Here is a 26427-nt window from a genome sequence, read left to right on the forward strand (position 1 = left end):
ATTCCTAAAGTTTTGACCTGTTCATGTTTTTCTTCATCTCTAGATATTTACTTATTTTTTTGCAATGTCTTCTTCGACCCACTAATTGTTTAAGAGTGTATTGTGTAACATCCATAAATTTTTGCATTTTCAGCTATATGCTGCCTGTTGTTGATTTCTAGCTGCATTTCATTTATATCAGAGTAAGTGCTTAGTATAATTTCAATCTTCTAAATTTTGAGATCTCTTTTATGACCCAGTGTATAGTCTTGCAAGAGGTATGAGTACTTGAGAAGAATGTTTACTTTGTTCTGTGTATGTCTGTTAGGTCTACTTCATTTATTCATATTTTCAGGCTCTGTGTTTTCTTACTGAAACTGTCTGGATGTTCTAGCTATTGATGACAGCGTTATATTGCTGTTTCCAACTGTTATTGTGACTATGTCTATTTCTCCCTTCAGTTTTTCTAATGTTAGCCTCATGTATTTTGGGACACCCTCGTGAGGTTATTTCTTCTGTGGATTGTCTTGTTTATTAATATTTAATGCTCTTCTTTGTCTCTTATAACATTTTTATTTAATGTCTATATTTTGTCCCGTATTAGTATAGCTACACCAGATAGTTTTTGCTTGGAATATCTTTTTCAGCCTTTCACTTAAACCTGTTTGTATCCTTGGGTCTGTGGTGAGTCTATAGACAGTCATAATTTTTTATCCTTTCTGCCAGTCCCTGTCTCAACTGGAGAGTTTAATCTGTTAATGTTGACTGTTATTACTATAGTATCAGTACTTCAACTATTACTATTTTTATTTAAATAAGAGTTTAACTGCATTAAATAAACATTAAAACTGAAGTGGGTGGTAAAACCCAAAAAAAATTTTTACTCAACATGGCATTGGACAGTTGTTGGTATAAAATGCATACTCTACAGCTAGCTACATGACCAATACATCCATTTGAAATTTGTTCCCTTGTCAGAAATTTAACTCTAATGAAAGGTTGACCTCACGTTCTGGTGGCTCTTTGTTTGGACAGCTCTTAGCTAGGATATTATGTCTGGACAAAAATAACAAAGATCTCTGTGGCAAGCCAGATGTCCTGTCACATCTCTGGAGGAAAGGTAGCCTCTCTAAGCTCTGTGCACCTGGTCAGCTTGAAGATTCCAGATCTTTGTTTTGCTACCAAAAGTCTCCTTTCTTGTGGTTCCGCTGATGTGGCTTTCTTAACCCATCTTTTCTGAGCTCCACTGAGGGGTGGTCCGGTGGTGACATTCTTTTAGGGCAGGGAACACTGCAGAAGGAGGGCCAAGGAGCTTCTGGCCAAACATAGCCTGTGATCTTGTGGTCCTGGTCGTGGCTGAAACATCACGTTATTGCTTTGTTTCAGGTTGTACGCAACCAGGCACCTACTGTTTGACCTCTATTTGAAGGAGGGACTTGAAAACTAGATAGCATGGCTCTTTTCAGTTTATTGTAGGAATTACACTAGTCCAAGTTAAAGGCAGACCCCAAATGGTTACATCATACAAGCTGTGAGGTTTTTAAACTTGTGATAAAGAACAGAAGGGAAATTTTCTATTTATTGCACAGAAATGCTCACTTAAGCTTCAGTGATCAAAAGCACTTAAAACCAATGACCTTCAGCTGGACATCCTTAGCCAGTCTAATCTCTACAAGGAACTCGCATATGTTTTTGCCCTGGTAAACCTGTAGCTGGATCACTTTTCCATATTCTGGATGCTCAATTATGGTACCATTGCAGGTAAATTTCTTCTTAAATGCCTTCACTAGTTTCTTTTTATCATAAACATCAGTAATCCCTTGGACAGTGGTAAGGGTCTTTCTGCCATTTCTTTGTTGAATTCTCATATGGATATAATCCTCAGTCCCAGCAGGAAGCAGACCATCACCCTTACTTGCATTAGCAAAGGGGTTGAAAGAGGGAAGTTTCTGGATAATGGACATATGATAACGGTTCCTTTTCCTCGATGGAAATGATGGCAGATGGTGGTAGCAGGAGAAGGTAGGCAGGGAGAATGGAGCATTGGGAAGCAAGGGGGTTTGAGGGAGAGGCTGCTGAGTTCTCGGTGCAACTCAGGGGCTTAACCATTGGCTTTTATATGTTGTATCTTATTTTTGTCTCTCTTTACCCTTTTAGTTACCTTTACTGAAACTTTCATTTCTGTACCCACTTTCAAGCCTCTCTCTCTACGGGCTTTTCCTTTCAGCTGGGAGGACTCTCTTTAATATTTCTTGTAGGGCAGGTCTCTTTTTTAATGGACTCTTCTGCCTATTTGTATGAGAATGTCCAAAACGCTCCCTCATTTTTTTAGAGAATTTTTTTTTGTTTTGCATGTTAGGCTCTGGGAATCAAACACAGGTCTCCGGCATGGCAGGACCTGTTGCACCACCCTAAAAAATGTTTTTTTGAGAAGTATCCACACATACAGTCCAACTATGTTATACAATCAGTGGCTCATAATATCACCACACAGTTGTGTATTCTTTACCATGTTCATTTTTAGATAATTTGCATCACTCCAGGAAAAGAAAAGAAAAAAAAAAAAGAACTCACATCCCATACCCCTTACTTCTCCCTCTCATTTACCTACAGTATTTCATTCCACCCAATTTTTACTTTTTATCTCTCCCTATTATCATTTATTTTTATCCTTTTTTAAAATTCATACCCTGGATAAAAGGAGACCTAGAACAAGGACATTTTGATTTATGCAGAAAAGTCCTTTGACAAATTCAGCATCCATTCTTAATAAAGATACTTAGAAAGATAGGAACAGAAGAGAACTTCCTCAACATGATAAAGATAATATATGAAAAACCACAGCTAATATCATCCTCAAAGGGGAAAGACTGAAAGCATTCCCTTTAAGATTAGGGATAGGACAAGGATGCCCACTGTCACCACTGTTATTCAACATTGTGCAGGAAATTTTAGCCAGAGCAGTTAGAGAAGAAAAAGAAATAAAAAGAATCAAAATTGGAAAGGGAGAAGTCAAACGCTCACTGTTTGCAGATGACATGGTACTATATGTAAAAAATCTGGAAAAATCTACAGGAAAGCTACTAAAACCAATAAATGAGTACAGCATAGTGGCAGGGTAAAAGACCAACACCCAAAAATCAGTACTGTTTTTAGACACTAGCAGTGAGCAACCTGTGGAGGAAATCAAGAAAGATGTTCCATTTAGAAAAGCAAGCAAAAGAATAAAATATTTAGGAATAAATTTAACTAAGGATACAAAAGACCTTTACAAAGAAAACTACTAGAAATTGCTAAAAAAAAAAATCATGGAAGACCTAAATAAATGAAGGACATGCCATGTTCATGTACTAGAAGATTAAATATAATTAAGATGTCAGTTCTACCCAAACTGATTTATAGATTCCATGGAGTATGAATTAAAATCCCAAAAACTTACTTTGCAGAAATAGAAAAACCAATAACCAAATATTTGGAAGAGAAAGGTGTCCCGAATAGCTAAAAATATAGTTAGAAAAAAAATGAAGTGGGAGGTCTCACACTACTTGACTTTAAAGTATAATTATGAAGCTATATTGGTCAAAACAGCATGTTATTGGTGTAATATAGATAAACTAACCATAGACTCAAATAGAGTGTTCAGATACAGACCCTCTCATCTATGGACAGTAGGTCCATCGTAAGGCAGTCAAGCAGACACACCTGGGACAGAGCAGCCTCTTCAATAAATGTTGTTTGGAGAACTGAACATCCATATGTAAAAGAATAAATTTATGCAAAAATTATCTGAGAATGGATCAGAGACCCAAGCATTAAGAATTAAAACATAAAACTGTTAGAAGAAAATGTAGGGAAATATCTTCTAAATCTTATAATAGGAGGCAGTTTCCTAGACCTTACACTCAAAGCATGAGCATTGAAAAAGAGAATTAAATAAATGGAATCTCCTCAAATTTAAGCACTTTTGTGCATCAAAGAGCTTTGTCGGGAAAATAAAAAGGCAACCTATGCAATGGGAGACAATATTTGAAAACTGCATACCCCTTAAGGGTTTAGTATCCAGAATATGTGAAGAGATTCTTCAGCTCTCCTTCATTTTTGACTACCAGTTTTGCCAGATGGAGCTTCTTGATTGGCAGTTTTTCTTTATCCATTATCTTACATAAAACACTGATTTCTCTCCTTCGTGGTTTCTTGTGGGAAATTGGAAATTAGTCTCACTGGGCATCCCATGAATGTAGTAACTTACTTTTCTTTTGCTGCTTTCAGATTTCACTCTCTTATCTTTGGTATTTGAAATTCCAATTAATTTGTGTCTCTCGGAGTATGTCTATTCGAATTTATTCAGTTTGGAGTATGTTTTGCTTCTTGGACATGGATATCCATGTTTTTCATAAGAGTTGGGAAATTTTTGGCCATTATTTCCTCAAATATTCCTTCTACTCCCTTTCTCCTTCTGTGTCACCCCTGATTCAGATGTTACTGTGAGTCATTTCTTCAGTCAATTCCCTGAGAGCTTCCTTAATTTTCCCCTTCTTTTCTCTGTTGGTTCTTTTTCTTTTCTAATTCAGATGCTTTTTTTTTTTTTTTTTTTTTTGGCATTTGCAGGCTCCGGAAATCAAGCCTGGGTCTCTGGCATGGCAGGCGAGAATTCTGCCACTCAGCCACCGGTACACCACCATTCAGATGCTCTTTTTTTCTAGCTCACTGATGTTTCTGCTTCTTCACTTCTGCTGTTGTGTGCCTCTATTGTATTTTAAATTTCATCTTTTGTGCCTTTCATTCCCTTCAGATCTATTTTTCTTTGCATGCTTTCAGATTCTTCTTTTTGCTCGCCCAGGGTCTTTTGTGTCTCTTTAGCCATATCCTTGAATTCATCTAGGAGAATTTATTTGGACATTTTTGATTAGTTGTTTCGATTTTGTACCCCTTCCAGCTTTTTGATTTATTCCTTTGACTAAGCCATAATCTTTGTTTCTTGGTTGTGACTTTTAACTTTTTGCTAATGTTTGGGGATTTTATTATCTTGGTCAATTTTACTCTGAATGCTGGATTCTGTCTCTTTTCAAAGCTTTTGTTGTTGATTGGCTTTGTGTTAATGCTGTTCTTTGACGCTTGGTTCATTAATATTACCCATCCAGCGCTGGACCATGGGCCACAAAGTGGGTGCACACCAGTTCCACAGGGCCCTGGGGAGAGGGTAAGGCAGAAATGCTCGAAAGTCCTTAATATTGGTCCCAAATGTGCTCTTTCCTTGCTTGCCTAACATATGGCCCTCTTTGCCCAAAAGCCTTTTAGACCTCTTCTTAGAGGTGTGCTTTCGTTGTCTGCCATCAGATGGTGCTTTTTAGCAACCTATAGCCCTAAGCACTCAGAAGCACTCACCATTTCAGACAATGGTGTTGCAGTGCCAGTCTGGGCAGGTTGTCCCTCAGTGTTCTTGGGGGAGAGACATCCATGGCTCTCTTATTCTGCAGCCACCTGCCTGTCAGGGACCGAATACCTGCCCTAAGAGCAGAGGATAGGTTTAAGGAGCCAGGGCTGAGGACAGTTGCTCAGGATCTGTCACAACTCCTCAGTCTCTTCATTCCACATTCTTCCGCAACAGTTGTCATGATTATGCGTATTTTTCCCTTTGGTTTAATGCTGTGGTGTAATACATTAATTAATACCTTTGCATACCAGGAAAAAATCCCATGGTGTATGAATTTTTTAATATACTGTTTGGTTTGGTTTGCTGGTATTTTATTGAGGATTTCTGGACATATATTCATAAGAAATACTGATGTGTTGTTTTTTTGTAGTATCTTTATCTGGCTTTGGTATAAAGGTGATTTGGCCTGTGTATTAGTTAGGGTTCTCTAGAGAAACAGAATCAACAGGGAACACTTGCAAATATAAAATTTATGAAAGTGTCTCACGTGACCGTAGGAATGCAGAGTCCAAAATCCACAGGGCAGGCTGCGAAGCCGATGACTCCAATGGATGGCCTGGATGAACTCCACAGGAGAGGCTCACCAGCCAAAGCAGGAATGCATCCTGTCTCCTCTGAGTCCTCCTTAAAAGGCTTCCCATGATTGGATTTAGCATCACTAATTGCAGAAGACACTCCCTTTTGGCTGATTACAAATGGAATCAGCTGTGGATGTAGCTGACGTGATCATGACCTAATCCTATGAAATGTCCTCATTGCAACAGACAGGCCAGCGCTTGCCCAATCAGATGAACAGGTACCACAACTTGGCCAAGTTGACACCTGTCCCTAACCATGACAGCCTGTTAGAATGTTTTTTTGGAAGAGTTTAGCAGAATTAGTGTTAATTCTTCTTGAAATTGCATGGTGAAATTCCCCTGTGAAGCCGTCTATTCCTGGCCTTTTCTTTGTTGGGAGGCTTTTGATAACTGATTCAATCTCGTTATCAGTATTGGTTTGTTGAAATCTGTTATTTCTGCGTAAATCAGTGCAGATAGTATGTCTGTTTCTAGCAATTTCTTCGTATCATCTAGGTTATCTATTTTATTGACATATAGTTGTTCACAATATTTTCTTATCATCCTTTCCAGTTCAATGTGATTGTTAGTAATGCCCCGCTTTCATTACTTGTGTCCTCTCTTGGTTTCTTTGTCAGTCTAGTTAAAAGTTCTAAAAATTTTATTGATCTTTTCGAAAAACCAAATTTTGGCTTTGTTGGTTCTTGTTTTTGTTTGTCTTGTTTTCTTACTTAATCTCTGTCCTGATATTTTCATTTCCTTCCTTCTGCTAGCTTAGGGTTTATTTTTTTCTAGTTCTTCTAGGTATGAGGTTAAGTATCTGGTTTGAAGCCTTTCTTCCTTTTTAAATATAAGCATTTAGAGCTACAAATGTACCTCTCAGTGCTACCTTTGCTGCATCCCATAAATTTTTGTATGTTGTATTTTCATTTACCTGAATATATTTCCTAATTTTGTTTTGGATTTCTTCTTTAATACATCAGTTGTTTGTGTTGTTTGATAGCCTTATATTTTGAATTTTCCATTTCTCCCTGTTAAAGATTTCTATCTTCATTCATTTGTGGTTGGAAAATAAGCATTACATCATTTCATATTCATGAATTAATGAGACTTGCTTTTTAGCCAGCGTCGTTAACCTGTTCTGGAGCGTGATCCATGTGCACTTGAGAAGAATGTGTATTTTTGTTGTTGTTGGGCGTAGTGTTTTATATGTGTCTGGTTTAGAGTATTATTCAAGCCTTGTACTTCCTATTAATCTCCTAACTAGGTGGTCTGTCCATTTGAGAATGGTGTATTAAAGTCTCCTACTTTTAATGTAGAACTGTCAATTTCTTGCAAGATACTAAGTTCTTGCTGGCAGATGTTTTCTTTCAGTTCTTTAACATTTCAACCCATGTTGTGGGTTCTTGCTTTTGTGGTTCCTGATGAGAAATCAGAATTTAATCTAATTGGGATTCCTGATTAGAGATGCTTTTTTTGTTACAAATTTCAGAATTCCTTTGTCCTTTGCATCACAGCTCCTTTGCATTTCAGAACCCGTTTGTCCTTTGTAAAGATGATGTGAATTTTTCTGCATGATTTTTCTGTTTGATGTTCTCTAAGCTCTTTTTGGATGTGGATATTGGTATCTTTTATAAGTTTGGAAAATTCTGTGTCATTATATCTTTTTTTTCTTCCTGTGTGCTGTATGGTGGGGCTCACATTTCATTTTTTGTCCTTGTAACTATCCCTTTATTGCAGTACCATTTGTTGATTTTTTTGGGGGGGGACATGCATGGACTGGGAACTGAACCCAGATCTCCTGCATGGCAGGCCAGAATTGTGTTACATTCTTGCACTCCCCAAACAAATTTGAAAATTTGTTTCAAAAATTTTTTTAAAAATGTTTTTAGATTTTTTAATTGTATGGTATAACATATATACAAAGCAAAGAAATAAGAAAAGCAGTAGTTTTCAAAGCATTCTTCTTTGTATATACAGGAAATCAAACCTTTGTCTAATATGTGATTTCTAAATATTTTCTCCCATTGAGTTGGCTGCCTCTTCCCGTTTGTGACAAAGTCTTTTGAGGTGCAGAAGTATTTGATTTTTAGGAGTTCCCATCTATTTTTCCTTTTATTGCTTGTGCTTTGGATGTAGAGTTTAGGGTGCTGTCTACTATTACTAGATCTTGAAGATGTTTCCCTACCTTTTCTTCTAGAAGCTTTATGGTGCTAGTTCTTATATTTAGGTGTTTGATCCACTTTGAGTTAATTTTTGTGTAGGGTGTAAAATAGGGGTCCTCTTTCATTCTTTTGGTTATTGGTATCCAGTTCTTCCATGGCCAATCACTGAAAAGACTATTTTCTTCCAGTTTGGAGGATTTAGCGTCCTTGTCAAAAATCAGTTGACCATAGATTTAGTGGTCTATTTCTGTACTCTCAATTTGATTCCATTGGTCAAATGCTTTTATCTTTGTGCCAGTACCTTGCTGTTTTGACCACTGTGGCTTTATAAATCAGGTTTTAAAATCAGGGAATGTTAATCTTCCCACTTTGTTCTTCTTTTTTAGGATGCTTTTAGCTATTTGGGGTCTTTTTCCCTTCCAGATGAATTTGGTAATTACTTTTCCATATCTTCAAAGTAGGTTGTTGGAATTTTGATTGGTACTGTGTTGAATCTGTAGATCAATTGGGTGAGAATTGACATCTTAACTTTATTTAGCCTTCCTGTCCATGAGCAGGGAATGTCTTTCCACTTATTTAGATCTTCTTTGATTTCTTTTAGCAACATTATGTATTTTCTGTGTAAAAGTTCTTTCCATCCTTAGTTAAGTTCATTCCTAAGAACTTGATTCTTTTAGTTGCTATTTTGAATGGAATTTTTTCCTTAACTGACTCCTCAGCTAGGTCATTGCTTGTGTATAGAAATAACACTGATTTTTACACATTATTTTGTATTCCATCACTTTGCTGAATTTGTTTATTAGCTCAAGTAGCTTTGCTGTAGATTTCTCAGGCTCTTCCAAGTATAGTATCATATCATTTGCAAATAATGAGAGTTTTCCAATTTGAATGCCTATTATTTCTTTGTCCTGCCTGATTGCTCTAGCAATTTCTAGCTGTTGAACTTCTAGCACAATGTTGAGTGATAGTGGTGACAGTGGACATCCTTGTCTTGTTCCTTGTAGTACGGGAATGCTTTCAATCTTTCTCCATTGAGTATGATGCTGGCTATCAGTTTTTCATATAATCCCTTTATCATATTGGGGTCGTTACCTTTGATTCCTGTCTTTTGGAGTGTTTTTATTGGAAAAGGATGCTGAATTTTGTCGAATGCTTTTTCAGCATCAATCAAGATGATCATGTGATTTTTTTCCCTTTTGATTTGTTAATGTGCTGTATTATAATTGATTTTCTTGTGTTGAACCATCCTTGCATTCCTGGTATAAATCCCACTTGGTGTGGTGTATAATTCTTTTAATGAGTTGTTGGATTTGATTTGCTGGTTTCTTTAGGGAGATTGGCCTGCAGTTTTCCTTTCTTGTCACATCTTTACCTGGTTTTGGTGTTAAAATGATAATTAGCTTCATAAGATGAGTTAGGTAGAGTTCCTTTTTCCTGAAGGTTTTGGAAAAGTTTGACGGGATTGGTGTTAGTTCTTTTTGGAATGTTTGATAAAATTGCCCTGTGAAGCCATCTGGCTCTGGGCTTTTCTTTGTAGGAAGATTCTTGGTGACTGATTGAATCTCTTTACTTGTGATTGGTTTGTTGAGATCTTCTATTTCTTCCTGAGTCAGTGAGTGTCTCCAGGAATTTGTCCATTTCATCTGAGTTGTCTAGTTTGTTAGTGTATATAAGTTGTTCATAGTATCCTCTTATGATGTCTTTTATTTCTTCAGGGTCTGTGGTAGTGTACCCCTTCTCATTTCTGATTTTATTTATTTGCATCCTCTGTTTTGTCAGTCTTGCTAGTGGCCCATCAGTTTTACTGATTTTTCTCAAAGAACCAACTTTTGGTTTTATTTATTCTTTCTATTGTTCTTTTGTTCTCCCATTCATTTATCTCTGCTTTAGTGTTTGTTATTTCTCTTCTTCTATTAGCTTTGGGGTTAGTTTGCTGGTCTTTATGAAGTTCCTCCAGGTATGCTTTTAAGTTGTGTCATTATTTCTTTGACTATACTTTCTGCTCCATTTACTTCTTGGAGTTGCATAATGCATGTATTTGTTAGCTGCCTCGTTTCAATATTTTGCTTTCAAGTACGCAGATTTGTTCTTGTAGGTTTTTTTTCCCCTTTATACCCCCTATTATTTTTTGTCTTGATTTCATTACTTATCTACCCATATGCTGGATGAAGGAAGTGTCAGTCATGATGCTTATACAAGCACATGGTCACATGCTGAAAGCTATCTAGTTATTTAGTCTCTTACAGATCCAGGCTACAGGATTACAGCTCAGCAACTTCAGGTATTTCCTTCTAGTTATTCTAACAGTAACTAAAGAGAAATATCTTAAAATGAGTTAGTAGTCATAATTGTTTGTTAGAACCTGATTTCTCAGGTGCACTTCTCCTAATCATTGGATCATTCTCTCAGTTTTCAGGGAAATCTGGTCAATGTCCATTTTAATTACTTTTTGCTGGAAAGAAGTGTTAATCTTTTTGGGATAGAGGATTGAAATTGGTTAACTCTGGGTTTCTGTGCTTATCTGGCATAGGAGCAATCTGGGGACCTTAAGTTTCTGGGGGAAAAAAAGAGTTAATAAAAATTTTATGGAGTCTTAGAAAAAAAACAGGGCATTCTAGGGTTTTCAGGAATACTGTTGGTGGGGGGGTTGGCCTACTGTGGCAATTTGCAGTATCTGGCTGAGGCTTGCATAAGAGCAATGGGTTAGTTTCCAATCTTTAGAATGAGCTCTTGACTCTATTTGAAATCTTTTAGACACTGAACTGTATTTTGCTTAATTTTTTTTCTTCCTTTTTGTCAAGAAGGCATTCTCAATCCCTTGTTGTCAGGCCTGTGGCTCATGTCCCATGTTTCTGGGGAGACTTATATCTCTAGGACTCATGTCCCATGTAGTGGGTAGGATAGTGAGTTTATTTGTAGAGTTAGCTTAGAGAGAAAGGCCACATGTGAGCAGCAAAAGAGGTAGTCTGCCATTTCAAAAATAAGGTTCATAAGGATAGGCCCCAAGATTAAGGGCCTGATTTATAAAATTGGCTGTCCCTAATGCTTCTGAGAATATCAGGAATTCTCCAGATGGGAAAGTTTGCTATTTCCTTATTGTTCCCTGGTACCTCAAGGAGACATTGCAACTGCGTTTTTACTTTCTCTCTAAAATATTCTGGGATTTATCACAGTTGTTCTAGTTTGCTAGCTGCCAGAATGTAAAATACCGGAAACGGAATGACTTTGCATAGGGAATTTAATAAGTTGCTAGTTTATACTTCTGAGACCAAGAAAATGTCCCAATTAAAATAAGTCTATAGAAGTGTCCAATCAGAGGCATCCAGAGAATGATACCTTGGTTCAAGAAGGCCTGTAAAGTTCAGGGTTTCTCTCTCAGCTCGAAGGGCACATGGCAAACATGGTGGTGTCTGCTGGCTTTCTCATGGCTCTACAAAAAAGGGACTCTCTCCAAAATGTTTCTTCTTTTAAAGAATTCCAGTAAGCAACTCCACTTTCAATGGGTGGAGACACACCTCCATGGAAATCATCTAATCAGAAGTTACCACCCACAATTGGGTGGGTCACATCTCCATGGAAACAATCAAAAGGCTCCCACCCAGCAATATTGAATGACGATTAAAGGACATGGCTTTTCTGGGGTCCACTACAGATGCAAACTGGCACACCAGTATTATGTTAACCTGTACAGAATAATAAGTTCTCATTCCCTGTTCTGGTTTCCATCTAATTATGTTGTTTAAATAAACTGAATTTACAGATTTAATTACATAGTGTGCTACAGAAGTATAACTTTTGTACCAAATAAGCATCTCTTCCTTTGGTCTCACACAGAAGTTGAAGTTTTCAAACTATAGTCAATTGTATACATTACCTTGTATTCTGATTTACCTTAGACGTAACCACATGTCTTTCATTCAGTTAGAAATATGAAGTCTGAGCTTTTTTTCAGCTTCTTTAACAGTTGCCATATGGAGAAATGCTGACTTTCACAGCTTGCAGAACTCTAACTTGGAGTCTCAGGTGTCATACAGATACCCAAAGTTCAAGGACCTTCCAGGTTATACACAAAGAGCTCATTTCTGAGAATTTAGAAATAGCAGTTAAAACTCAGTTATAGATTTAAGTGCTGTTAGAGCTTAGTAATCTAGGAACCTTTACAATGAACCTTATTGAACATTTTAAATTCCTTAATCTTCTATTGTCCAATTCTCTGCCACATTCTATCCCCTTATAATCTATGCTCTCAAATTCAATTCTCAGATTTGCTTATTATAGTTTATATTAGTGAGACCATGTAATATTTGTCCTTTCATTTCCGACTTTCTTCATTCAACATAATGTCCTCAGTTGAGGTTTATTCACCTAGTTGCATGCCTCACAACTTCATTCCTTCCTGCAGCTGCTCATTGTATATACATATATACACTGCAGTTCACCCTTTTGTTCATCATTTAGCATTACCTTTAGATCAGCTCCATCCAGTGCAAATTGTGAATAATGGCTCCTTAAACACCACTGTGCAAATGTCTGTGTTCCTGCTTTCTGTTCTTCCAAGTATATACCTATTAACCAGAGTTGCAGGGTCATATGGCAACCCTGTTTTTAGCCTCCTGTGGAACCCCCACACTGCCTTCCAGAGGATCTGCACCAGTCTACTTTTGTACTGTTTGTGAATAGGTATATCTCTCGCTTCACATCTTCCTAAGTACTTGTATCTTTCTGTATTTATTTTTTAAACAGTTTTTTTTTCACACACCATACAATCCGTCCTAAGTGGACAGTCAGTGGCTCCTGGTTTAATCACATAGTTATGCATGTACCACTATATTCTATATGTGACCATTTTCCTTTCTTTCTTGCCTGGGGCAGTGTTAAAACCTCAGAATGTCTGCCACTTTCTTTAATGGGCTGTTTAAAAAACAAAAAAGCAAAACAAAACAGATAATCTTTTTCGGAGTCAGTCCCCATTCTCCCAGTTTTGTCAGAGTTTGTACCTGGCTCTGTGTGCCCCTTTTCTTGGGGCACAGCCCTTTTCCAGTATTCTGAGTACAGCCAACTCTAAAAGTCTATGTTGATTTTTTTTTCGGTCTCCCACCCCAGCCAGGGGTGTTTCTTTTGTATATTTATCTGTGCTGGGAGCTTGTATTCAGCAGTCTGAATTTGTTAATCAAATCCACAGTTGGAGCTTGGTTGAGCTCTCCATCCCTTGCTCCTAGTGGAGTGCTTCTTTTTCCCATCTGGGAGAGACTTCAGAACAACCTTCTGTGTCATATTAGGAGGTACGCCAGCCTCAACAGCATGGGAGATTTTACTTTCAGTTCCATGCTGTGATCTTGGCTTTTTCACTTGTTTTAAGATGCTGTACAATGTGTGTCTGGTCACAGAAATCCCCTAAATTGTTGTTCAAGGTAGTTTCTGTGTATTTACTAATTGCCTGAGAGGATGAACTAAATTGCACACTTCTCTATATCCCCATCTTGTCTTGCGCCCTTCCAATGTACTCTTGAAACCCTCTTGGGCGTTTTTTATTTCTGTCATTGTGGTCTTCTACTCCATTAGTTCTTTGTTTGCTTCCTTTTAAAATTTTTTTCTCTTTTCTAAGGTTCTCATATTGTTCATTCATTGTTTTCTTGATATCCTGCTATGTTCTTTTTTTTTTTTTTTTTTTTTTTTTAACGTGGGCAGGCACCAGGAATTGAACCTGGGTCCTCTGGCATGGCAGGCAAGCATTCTTGCCTGCTGAGCCACCGTGGCCCACCCTGATATGTTCATATTCTTGTCTTCATTTGTGTTTTCTGCATTTTTATCCTCTTGCTTCAGGTGGGCCATTATTTCCTGTTTCTTTGTCTTGTATTCTTGTTGCATACTGTACGTTTTAATAGGATATGCTAACTCTAGGACTTACGCCTTGGGATGTTATTTCTTGAGGTTTTGTAACCAGCTGGTGATAATTCAGAGATTTTACTCAGCTTCTCTGTCTGCCACAGGAGAATGCAGTGTGCTGGCTTTTCCCTGTCTTTATAGGCCTTTGTCTTGTTAGGTTTTTGTTTTGTTTTTTGTCTTTGGCATGGGCAGGATCCGGAAATCAAACCCAGGTCTCTGGCATGCAGGTGAGAATTCTACACTGAGTCACTGTTCCACCACCCAGTTATTTTTGCTTTTTAACGAACTTTTACTTGTTAGTTTTTTTTATGAGTTTCCTTGTTTACAGGAGTTTGTTTACCTCCTCTGCTTCCCAGGACACAGACTTCCCTTTTCTGGGTGTTTGAAACCTGCAGGCCTTTGTCCTAGACTATGTCGGCCTCATAGTTTCTTACGTTCCCTGTTTTGTCTCTAGCTGGCAGGTAAATTCTGGGATGACGGGCACCCTGAGAAGACTTTCCCATGACAGTCTTCTGCTAGAAAAGCAGAGCCAAGTCTCAAATAATGCCTTTCTAGATGTATCTTCTAGTATTATAGATGTAGAGCAATACTGTATTATCCCTCTATGAGTATAAAATATCTTGCACCTGCTTTATGATATGTAGTAGTGGCTCTGCCATATCAGATCTGTCTAGAAATTTTCTTTCCAGATGATTGAGAAGCTGATAAAAAATGGTGTCAGGCACCATAATAGTAATAGACCTTGCTATTTTCTGGGATTTTTGTTTTTACTTTTTTATTTTTTTAATGGTGTGTACTGGATGTCTGTATAATTTTGTTCAGATGACTGCAGAACCTGGAAAAGCTGTTGCTGCTATTGATGCATAATATACTGCTATTGTTCTTTTTTTTTTTTTTTACTTGGATCATTGCTTCTTTTTTTAAAAATTTTTTAATTTATTAATTAAAAAATTAACAAACAAAACATTAAGATATCATTCCATTCTACATATATAATCAGTAATTCTTAATAACATCACATAGTTGCATATTCATCATTTCTTAGAACATTTGCATCGATTTAGAAAAAGACAATAGAAAAAGAAATAAAACAATAACAGAGAAGAAAATATATTATACATACCATACCCCTAACCCCTTGCTTTCATTTATCACTAGCATTTCAAACTAAATTTATTTTAACATTTGTTCCCCCTATTATTTATTTTTATTCCATATGTTCTACTCTTCTGTTGACATGGTAGATAAAAGGAGCATCAGACACAAGCTTTTCACAATCACAGGGTCACATTGTGAAAGCTGTATCATTGTTCAGTCATCATCAAGAAACATGACTACTGGAACACAGCTCTACGTTTTCAGGCAGTTCCCTCCAGCCTCTCCACTACATCTTGAACAACAAGGTGATATCTACTTAATGTATAAGAATAACCTCCAGGATAACCTCTCGACTCTGTTTGGAATCTCTGAGCCATTGACACTTAGTCTCGTTTCACTCTTCCCCCTCTTGGTTGAGAAGGTTCTCTCAATCCCTTGATGTTAATTCTCAGCTTATTCTAGGGTTTTTTCTCAATCCCTTGATGCTGAGTCTCAGCTCATTCCAGGATCTCTGTCCCACAGTTGCCAGGAATGTCCACACCCCTGGGAGTCTTGTCCCACGCAGAGAGGGGGAGGGTGGTGAGACTGCTTATCATGTTGGCTGGAGAGAGCGGCCACCTCTGAGCAACAAAAGAGGCTCTCTTGGGGGTGACTCTTAGGCCTAGATTCTAAGTAAACTTGACCTATCCTTTGTGGGTTAAGTTTCATATGAACAAACCCCAAGACTGGGGTCTCAGCTTATAGCTTTGGTTGTCTACACTGCTTGTGAGAATATCAAGAATTCAACTTGGGGAAGTTGAATTTCTCCCCGATCTCACCGCTGTTGTTCTTTTTATATAAATATAAACATATATATACTTTGAATTTTTGAAAACTTTAACTGTGTTGTCAACTTTGGACAAAGTATCCCAGTTGTCCCGTGTTGAGTTGGCCTTGTATAGAAATTAACTGCCATATTGATCTAGAAGAGTTAAACTTAATTTTTTCCATTTTTACGGGGGGGGGGGGTAATACACGTTATTAAATATGTAAGTTCTTGTTTACATGGGTTTGATTACAGAAACTAATAAAGTTTTCTCTAACTAATGAAAACAAAAAGCAAGTGACCTGAAGGAGGTGCAGGCCAGCCATATAGTGTTGTGGGGAGGGCATTAGGAATGATGTCAAGAGCCTCTCCAATGGCTCCTTGTGCTGAGCTGTATGGACTGCTCAGTAAATGCAGTCTCTCAGCTAATTGTCCTCTGCTGACCTGAGGAAGCACTGCATCTTTCAGTCACTTCGGCCGTTATCCCTGTCCATTGATGGATTGAAACTGGCTGATGTTATCCTTTTCATAGGCAGTTGCCTTTTCTTTTTTTTTTTTTAATAAAACAGTAAGTTTTATTTGTAACTGAATTCAGTTATGAAATGTAGCTATGAGTTTTTATTTATTTATTTATTTATTTATTAATGGAAAGAAAGAAAAAAAAAAGAAAGAAATTAACACAACATTTAGAAATCATACCGTTCTACATATGCAATCAGTAATTCTTAACATCATCACATAGATGCATGATCATCGTTTCTTAGTACATTTGCATCGGTTTAGAGGAACTAGCAACACAACAGAAAAAGATATAAAATGTTAATGTAGAGAAAAGAAATAAAAGTAGTAATAATAGTAAAAAAAAAAAACCCTATAGCTCAGATGCAGCTTCATTCAGTGTTTTAACATGATTACTTTACAATTAGGTATTATTGTGCTGTCCATTTTTGAGTTTTTGTATCTAGTCCTGTTGCACAGTCTGTATCCCTTCAGCTCCAATTATCCATTATCTTACCCTGTTTCTAACTCCTGCTGGACTCTGTTACCAATGACATATTTCAAGTTTATTCTCGAATGTCTGTTCACATCAGTGGGACCACACAGTATTTGTCCTTTAGTTTTTGGCTAGTCTCACTCAGCATAATGTTCTCTAGGTCCATCCATGTTATTACATGCTTCATAAGTTTATCTTGTCTTAAAGCTGCATAATATTCCATCGTATGTATATACCACAGTTTATTTAGCCATTCTTCTGTTGATGGACATTTTGGCTGTTTCCATCTCTTTGCAATTGTAAATAACACTGCTATAAACATTGGTGTGCAAATGTCCGTTTGTGTCTTTGCCCTTAAGTCCTTTGAGTAGATACCCAGCAATGGTATTGCTGGGTCGTATGGCAATTCTATATTCAGCTTTTTGAGGAACCGCCAAACTGCCTTGCACAGTGGTTTCACCCTTTGACATTCCCACCAACAGTGGCTAAGTGTGCCTCTTTCTCCGCATCCTCTCCAGCACTTGTCATTTTCTGTTTTGTTGATAATGGCCATTCTAGTGGGTGTGAGATGATATCTCATTGTGGTTTTGATTTGCATTTCTCTAATGGCCAGGGACATTGAGCATCTCTTCATGTGCCTCTTGGCCATCCGTATTTCCTCTTCTGGTAGGTGTCTGTTCAAGTCTTTTTCCCATGTTGTAATTGGGTTGGCTATCTTTTTGTTGTTGAGTTGAACAATCTCTTTATATATTCTGGATACTAGACCTTTATCTGATATGTCATTTCCAAATATTATCTCCCATTGTATAGGCTGTCTTTCTACTTTCTTGATGAAGTTCTTTGATGCACAAAAGTGTTTAATTTTGAGGAGTTCCCATTTATTTATTTCCTTCTTCAGTGCTCTTGCTTTAGGTTTAAGGTCCATAAAACCACCTCCAGTTGTAAGATTCATAAGATATCTCCCTACATTTTCCTCTAACTGTTTTATGGTCTTAGACCTAATGTTTAGATCTTTGATCCATTTTGAGTTAACTTTTGTATAAGGTGTGAGATGCGGGTCTTCTTTCATTCTTTTACATATGGTTATCCAGTTCTCTAGGCACCATTTATTGAAGAGACTGTTCTGTCCCAGGTGAATTGACTTGACTGCCTTATCAAAGATCAAATGTCCATAGATGAGAGGGTCTATATCTGAGCACTCTATTCGATTCCATTGGTCGATATATCTATCTTTATGCCAATACCATGCTGTTTTGACCACTGTGGCTTCATAATATGCCTTAAAGTCCGGCATCGCGAGACCTCCAGCTTCGTTTTTTTTCCTCAAGATGTTTTTAGCAATTCGGGGCACCCTGCCCTTCCAGATAAATTTGCTTATTGGTTTTTCTAATTCTGAAAAATAAGTTGTTGGGATTTTGATTGGTATTGCATTGAATCTGTAGATCAGTTTAGGTAGGATTGACATCTTAATTATATTTAGTCTTCCAATCCATGAACAAGGTATGCCCTTCCATCTATTTAGGTCTTCTGTGATTTCTTTTAACGGTTTTTTGTAGTTTTCTTTGTATAGGTTTTTTGTCTCTTTGGTTAAATTTATTCCTAGGTATTTTATTCTTTTAGTTGCGATTGTAAATGGGATTCGTTTCTTGATTTCCCCCTCAGCTTGTTCATTACTAGTGTATAGAAAAGCTACAGATTTTTGAATGTTGATCTTGTAGCCTGCTACTTTGCTGTACTCATTTATTAGCTCTAGTAGTTTTGTTGTGGATTTTTCCGGGTTTTCGATGTATAGTATCATATCGTCTGCAAACAGTGATAGTTTTACTTCTTCCTTTCCAATTTTGATGCCTTGTATTTATTTTTCTTGTCTAATTGCTCTGGCTAGAACCTCCAACACAATGTTGAATAATAGTGGTGATAGTGGGCATCCTTGTCTTCTTCCTGATCTTAGGGGGAAAGTTTTCAATTTTTCCCCATTGAGGATGATATTAGCTGTGGGTTTTTCATATATTCCCTCTATCATTTTAAGGAAGTTCCCTTGTATTCCTATCTTTTGCAGTGTTTTCAACAGGAAAGGATGTTGAATCTTGTCAAATGCCTTCTCTGCATCAATTGAGATGATCATGTGATTTTTCTGCTTTGATTTGTTGATGTGGTGTATTACATTAATTGATTTTCTTATGTTGAACCATCCTTGCATACCTGCGATGAATCCTACTTGGTCATGATGTATAATTCTTTTAATGTGTTGTTGGATACGATTTGCTAGAATTTTATTGAGGATTTTTGCATCTATATTCATTAGAGAGAGTGGTCTGTAGTTTTCTGTTTTTGTAATATCTTTGCCTGGTTTTGGTATGAGGGTGATGTTGGCTTCATAGAATGAATTAGGTAGTTTTCCCTCCACTTCGATTGTTTTGAAGAGTTGGAGGAGAGTTGGTACTAATTCTTTCTGGAATGTTTGATAGAATTCACATGTGAAGCCATCTGGTCCTGGACTTTTCTTTTTGGAGCTTTTGAATGACTAATTCAATGTCTTTACTTGTGATTGGTTTGTTGAGGTCATCTATTTCTTCTTGAGTCAAAGTTGGTTGTTCATGTCTTTCCAGGAACCCGTCCATTTCATCTAAATTGTTGTATTTATTAGCGAAAAGTTGTTCATAGTATCCTGTTATTACCTCCTTTATTTCTGTGAGGTCAGTAGTTATGTCTCCTCTTCCATTTCTGATCTTATTTATTTGCATCCTCTCTCTTCTTCTTTTTGTCAGTCTTGCTAAGGGTCCATCAGTCTTATTGATTTTCTCATAGAACCAACTTCTGGTCTTATTGATTTTCTCTATTGTTTTCATGTTTTCAATTTCATTTATTTCTGCTCTAATCTTTGTTATTTCTTTCCTTTTGCTTGCTTTGGGATTAGTTTGCTGTTCTTCAGTTCTTCAAAGTGGACAGTTAATTCCTGCATTTTTGCCTTTTCTTCTTTTCTGATATAGGCATTTAGGGCAATAAATTTCCCTCTTAGCACTGCCTTTGCTGTGTCCCATAAGTTTTGATATGTTGTGTTTTCATTTTCATTCGCCTCAAGGTATTTACTAATTTCTCTTGCAATTTCTTCTTTGACCCACTTGTTGTCTAAGAGAGTGTTGTTGAGCCTCCATGTATTTGTGAATTTTCTGGCACTCCGTCTATTATTGATTTCCAACTTCATTCCTTTATGATCTGAGAAAGAGTTGTGTATGATTTCAATCTTTTTAAATTTGTTAAGACTTGCTTTGTGACCCAGCATATGATCTATCTTCGAGAATGATCCATGAGCACTTGATAAAAAGGCGTATCCTGCCGTTGTGGCATGTAATGTCCTATAAATGTCTGTTAAGTCTAGCTCATTTATCGTAATATCCAGATTCTCTATTTCTTTATTGATCCTCTGTCTAATGTTCTGTCCATTGATGAGAGTGGTAAATTGAAGTCTCCAACTATTATGGTATATGTGTCTATTTCCCTTTTCAGTATTTGCAGTATATTCCTCTCGCATTTTGGGGCATTCTGGTTTGGTCCATAAATATTTATGATTGTTATGTCTTCTTGTTTAATTGTTCCTTTTATTAGTATATAGTGTCCTTCTTTGTCTCTTTTAACTGTTTTACATTTGAAGTCTAATTTGTTGGATATTAGTATAGCCACTCCTGCTCTTTTCTGGTTGTTATTTGCATGAAATATCTTTTCCCAACCTTTCACTTTCAACCTATATTTATCTTTGGGTCTAAGATGTGTTTCCCCTAGACAGCATATAGAAGGATCCTGTTTTTTAATCCATTCTGCCAGTCTATGTCTTTTGATTGGGGAATTCAGTCCATTAACATTTAGAGTTATTACTGTTTGGATAATATTTTCCTCTACCATTTTGCCTTTATATTATATATATCATATCTGACTTTCCTTCTTTCTACACTCTTTTCCATGTCTCTCTCTTCTGTCTTTTTGTATCTGACTCTAGTGCTCCCTTTAGTATTTCTTGCAGAGCTGGTCTCTTGGTCACAAATTCTCTCAGTGACTTTTTGTCTGAGAATGTTTTAATTTCTCCCTCATTTTTGAAGGACGATTTTGCTGGATATAGGAGTCTTGGTTGGCAGTTTTTCTCTTTTAGTAATTTAAATATATCATCCTACTGTCTTCTAGCTTCCATGGTTTCTGCTGAGAAATCTACACATAGTCTAATTGGGTTTCCCTTGTATGTGATGGATTGTTTTTCTCTTGGTGCTTTCAAGATCCTCTCTTTCTCTTTGACCTCTGACATTCTAACTAGTAAGTGTCTTGGGGAACGCCTATTTGGGTCTAATCCCTTTGGGGTGTGCTGCACTTCTTGGATCTGTAATTTTAGGTCTTTCATAAGAGTTGGGAAATTTTCAGTGATAATTTCTTCCATTAGTTTTTCTCCTCCTTTTCCCTTCTCTTCTCCTTCTGGGACACCCACAACATGTATATTTGTGCGGTTCATATTGTCCTTGAGTTCCCTGATACCCTGTTTGAATTTTTCCATGCTTTTCTGGATAGTTTCTGTTTGTTTTTGGAATTCAGATGTTCCATCCTCCAAATCACTAATTCTGTCTCTTGTCTCTTTAAATCTATCATTGTAGGTATCCCTTGTTTTTTCCATCTTTTCTACTTTATCCTTCACTTCCATAAGCTCTGTGATTTGTTTTTTCAGTTTTTCTATTTCTTCTTTATGTTCAGCCCATGTCTTCTTCATGTCCTCCCTCAATTTATCAATTTCGTTTTTGAAGAGGTTTTCCATGTCTCTTCGTATATTCAGCATTAGTTGTTTCAGCTCCTGTATCTCATTTGAACTATTGGTTTGTTCCTTTGACTGGGCAATATTTTCAATTTTCTGAGCATGATTCGTTATCTTCTGCTGGCGTCTGGGCATTTAGTCAGATTTCCCTGGGTGTTGAACCTCACAAGTTGAGAAATTTTTCTATGAAATCTCTGGGTTCTGTTTTTCTTATCTTGCCCAGTAGGTGGTGCTCTTGGCACATGTTTGTCTACAGGCTCCACCAGTAAAAGTTGCTGTGGGTCCTTTAACTCTCGAGAACTCCCACCGTAGGGGAGGTTTGGCAGCCAAAGCATCTTGGAAGAGTGCCAGCTGGCCCGGGGGTCCAAACACGGGGAGGGTCGCCGGCCGCCGCAGCACGGGAGATCGCCCGACCGAATTTCCTAGTCGGCCCGGGGCACCAAGCGTGGCGGAAGGGCGCCAGCTGTGCAACGCGGGAGAGTGCAGTGTTCCCAGCCGGACCGGGGAGTCACGTGTTTGGAAGGGACCCCCTGGTCACCGTTCTCCGCAGTCTGGGGATTTTCGACCCAACTCCCTCAGTTGGTGCAGGGGGCCTCGTGTGGTGGGGGCGCCAGTCGCCGTGGCCCAAGGGGACCGTCTTCCCAATTCTGCCAGCTGGCCTGGGAAGGAGGAAGGGAGGGACTCCGGCCGCTTGCCGTCCCGCCCAGGAAAACCCGCGCCCCTCGGTGATCTCACCAGAGCTGGTTCTCCCAGACAGTCAGCCGTTCCAGGATGGGGTATGCCGTCCCTTCGTTCTCCGTCGTGGCTCCGGGAGCTGCTCTGTGTTGTCTCCACTCCCCCAGTAGCTGTTCTGGAGGAGGAAAGGTGAGGGTGGCAAGGCTGTCGAGGCTGGTGGTGGAGAAGCCGGTGAAGGCGGAAGAGGGCACCGTGGTGGTTGGAGAGCCGCCGGAGCAGAAGGGGGAGGAGGGGAGGGCGGGCAGGTCTGTTGCTGCGGGGCGTGGGTGCTGCGCGGTGGGCCGGCCGACAAAGAAAGACGGGAGAGGAGGGTGGCCGGATCGGCTGCTGCGGGTCGTGGGCGCCGCGCGGCGAGCCGACGGACAAAGAAAGAGGGGAGAGGAGGGCGGGCGGATCGGCTGCCGCGGGGCGTGGGCGCCGCGTGGCGGGCCGACCGACAAAGAAAGAGGGGAGAGGAGGGCGGGCGGATTGGCTGCTGCGGGGCGTCTGCCTTTTCTTTTAATTTGATAAAATATCAAAAACTTAACAATGGAATGGAGTGTAAGAATATAAATTTTTGCTTGTTAATCTGTTTGGATATTTTTCTTTTCACCAGTGTTATGTTTGAAAAATAAAGTAGAAAGCTTTTCTCTTTGTTAGAAATTATTTATGAGATTTAGTAATCGTTTGTACTTAATTTTTTTTTAAAACATCAGCATATATAATCAGTAATTCACAATATCATCACTTGGTTGCATATTCATTATTTCTTACAACGTTTGGATCAGTTCAGAAAAAGAAATAAAGACAACAGAGAAAGAAAGAAAATGAAAACAAAAAAGATTTTACATACCCCTTACCCCTCACTTTCATTAGCATTTCATATTTATTTTAACATTTGTTCCCCCTATTATTTTTATTCCCTATGTTCTACTCGTTTGTTGACAAGGTAGATAAAGAGAGCATCAGACACAAGGTTTTCACAATCACACAGTCACATTGTGACAGCTATATCATTATCCTCAAGAAACATGGCTACTGGAACACAGCTCTACATTTTCAGGCAGTTCCCTCCAGCCTCTCCACTACATCTTGAATAGCAATATGATATCTACTTAATGCATGAAAATAACCTCCAGGATAACCTCTCCACTCTGTTTGGAATCTCTCAGCCATTGACACTTAGTCTCATTTCACTCTTCCCCCTTTTGGTCGAGAAGGTTGTCTCAATCCCTTGATGCTGAATCTCAGCTCGTTCTAGGGTTTTTCTCAATCCCTTGATGCTGAGTCCCAGCTCATTCTAGGATTTCTGTCCCATGTTGCCAGGAAGGTCCACACCCCTGGGAGTCATGTCCCACACAGAGAGGGGGAGGGTGTGAGATTGCTTGTTGTGTTGGCTGGAGAGAGAGGCTGCATGTGAACAACAAAAGAGGCTCTCTTGGGAGTGACTCTTAGGCCTAAATTTTAAGTAGACTTGACCTATCCTTTGTGGGGTTAAGTTTCATATGAACAAACCCCAAGACTGGGGGCTCAGCCTATAGCTTTGGTTGTCTACACTGCTTGTGAGAATATCAAGAATTCAACTTGGGGAAGTTGAATTTCTCCCCGGTTTCACCATTTCCTAAACGGGACTTTGCAAATACTTTTCCATTCACTTATCGAATTACTCTGGGATTCATCGGGGCATCACTCTGGACTAACCAACAAAATCTGATGTCCTACCTGTGATTCCATGTACTTAAAAATTTTTGTCCCAACTTAAAATAAGATTATATAAGTCTTAGCTCTAATAGATCATACTGTCATGGTTAGGAGAGCATTTTCAAAAGAACTTGAGCAATTCACGTTAATTATAACGTATAGAAATTTTCACTGATTTAATTTTGGGGGAAAGTCCCCAGTAACAGCTCCACATTTAGTCAGTTTATAAGCTGTTATAATGGTGGTTTGTACAGTATCACTCTCCCCCCATTGTTAAGAGTACTCTGAGTTAACCTAATAAAAACCAACACATAGTTGGTAATTTTTCTTTTGTGTTTATTAGAAGATATTTAATAAACTAAAATATTTTGAGCAAGAGAGCTCCTGTTTTACCTGGGTTGAGTTTGGCTTGAATTGGGAAAAGGTTAAGTGTAATACCCATGAAATGAGACCTATAAAGCAAGAAATATGTGTTCTTTTGGTTTTTTTCTTTTTCACTTAAAGCGGGCTCCCTAAAGCTCACTTTAAAGAAGAACTCCTACTGTTTATTTACATTCCACATCTCTTTAGTCTGAAATAGTTCTTTTTTTTTTAAAATACATGGGTAGACACGGGACTCAAACCCAGGTCTCCAGCATGGCAGGCGAGAAGTCCTCCTGTTGAGCGAGCTACCATGGCCCGCCCTGAAATAGTGCTTTTTTAAAATTTTATTTATTATAATATTTTGGTACTCTTTTGTTTGCTAGTTTATTTTTTCAATCCAATTATTTTATAGAATTGCTTTTAAAGATAGTAGTAGAACTATTTAGTGAAACTATTTATTAACTTTTATATATACTTAAAATTTCAGTGCAAATTTGTATCTTTTTTTTAAATAACTGCAATAGAATATAAGTTTTGGTCAGAAAGTTAAAATAGTAAAGAAGGATAAAACTAAAAGAAAAGTTTACCCCCCTCCAACCCACACATATAAAATATTCACTAGTGTTTGCTTTTTTAGGATTACTTTCAGAAAAATTAGTTATAAAAATAACAGTATACATATATAAATTCTTTTTTTTTTGTTCATATAAATGTTATCATAATGTAGATTTGTTATTATGTATTAAGTGGAGGAATATCTTCACTGTGATTCCACATAGTACAGCAATATCTCGTTTTTGGTTTAAAGATGTTTAGCTAACTCAGTCCCTTCCCAGGAACATTTATTTCCTTTTTATTAGTTTATTTTATTTTTACATTTTTTTTTATAAACACAGCCACTGGGAACACCTACAAGACCAATTCCTAGCTGTAAACTTAGGTGGCAAAAGGATATTTTACTTTAACGCATTTTGATGGTGCTAAATTATTCTCTAAAACATTTGCACCAGTTTATAATCCTACTAACTTAATATGACAGTTACTGTGTCCACATATTTAGATCATTGGACATTATCATTTTTTTAATCTAAGAGAGGTTCAAAAAAAGCTGGGGAAATTTTGCCTTTATTGATGAGAATCTTTCTTTGATATATTTTTTGGTTGTTAGTATTTGTCTTTAAATTATTTTGTCAGATTTTCTGCTTTAGTTTTCTTATAGTTTTTTGTTTTAACTCCTCCCTGCTTCATTTGAATCTTCTTTAAATGAAGGAAATTAACCATTTATCATGTTGAGATTATGTTATACAATTTGTCTTGACTTTTTAGGATTGTTTTTTATTATACATAAGCTTTTTAATTTTGTTGTCAGATTAGTGGTTTCTTCAGAAGTTTCTGGGTTAAGTTTGACTCTTTTACGAAATAGACTGAATGTGTGATAATGGTAACCCTATTGTTTATTAGGGAATATAGGCAGGGTGTGTTGGTACCTGAATTTAAGAAATTTGGTAATCTAAATTGATAATTCTGAAAGAGTTGCAAATATGATCTCTGTTATTGTCTGTGAATGTAACCCAGTTGAGGAGCTTTAAATATGGTATGTACTCATTTCATGGTTTGATTGTCTTCTTTTCTTTTTATCTTTCTGTTTTGATGAAATTTATAGTTGATCCACCTGAAGAATTAGGAGCTAGTATTTCTGTTACTGCAGATGAACTAGAGAAATTGCTGTACAAACCTCAAGATGGGGAATGGGGTCAGAAATCAAGGGATGAAGAATGTGAACGGATTATCAATGGCATAGATCAGCTGTTGAACCTTGGTAAGTTTTTTATTTTATTATTTTTTAAATATTTGATTGACAAACGTTTACACACATATATTCCATAAATGGTATACAATCAGTGGCTCACAGGATCATCACATAGTTGTGTTTTCATCACCG

At 37.7% G+C, this 26427-nt stretch overlaps 1 protein-coding gene and 1 pseudogene across 5 annotated transcripts in view; one reads left to right on the forward strand and one right to left on the reverse strand.

Moving 5' to 3' along the window:
- The window catches only part of BRWD1 (bromodomain and WD repeat domain containing 1), a 241510-nt gene that overhangs the window by 154534 nt on the left and 60549 nt on the right, over window positions 1-26427 (forward strand). For all 5 annotated transcript variants that reach the window (XM_077119066.1, XM_077119067.1, XM_077119062.1 and 2 more), the window contains one exon: window positions 26149-26304. In XM_077119066.1, coding sequence (XP_076975181.1) covers window positions 26149-26304 — 156 coding nt within the window. The remainder of the gene's footprint in view (window positions 1-26148; window positions 26305-26427) is intronic.
- On the reverse strand, window positions 1593-1943 carry LOC143648874 (eukaryotic translation initiation factor 1 pseudogene; annotated as a pseudogene).

Source organism: Tamandua tetradactyla, chromosome 10 (genome assembly GCF_023851605.1).
Source record: "Tamandua tetradactyla isolate mTamTet1 chromosome 10, mTamTet1.pri, whole genome shotgun sequence".
Lineage (NCBI taxonomy): Eukaryota > Metazoa > Chordata > Mammalia > Pilosa > Myrmecophagidae > Tamandua > Tamandua tetradactyla.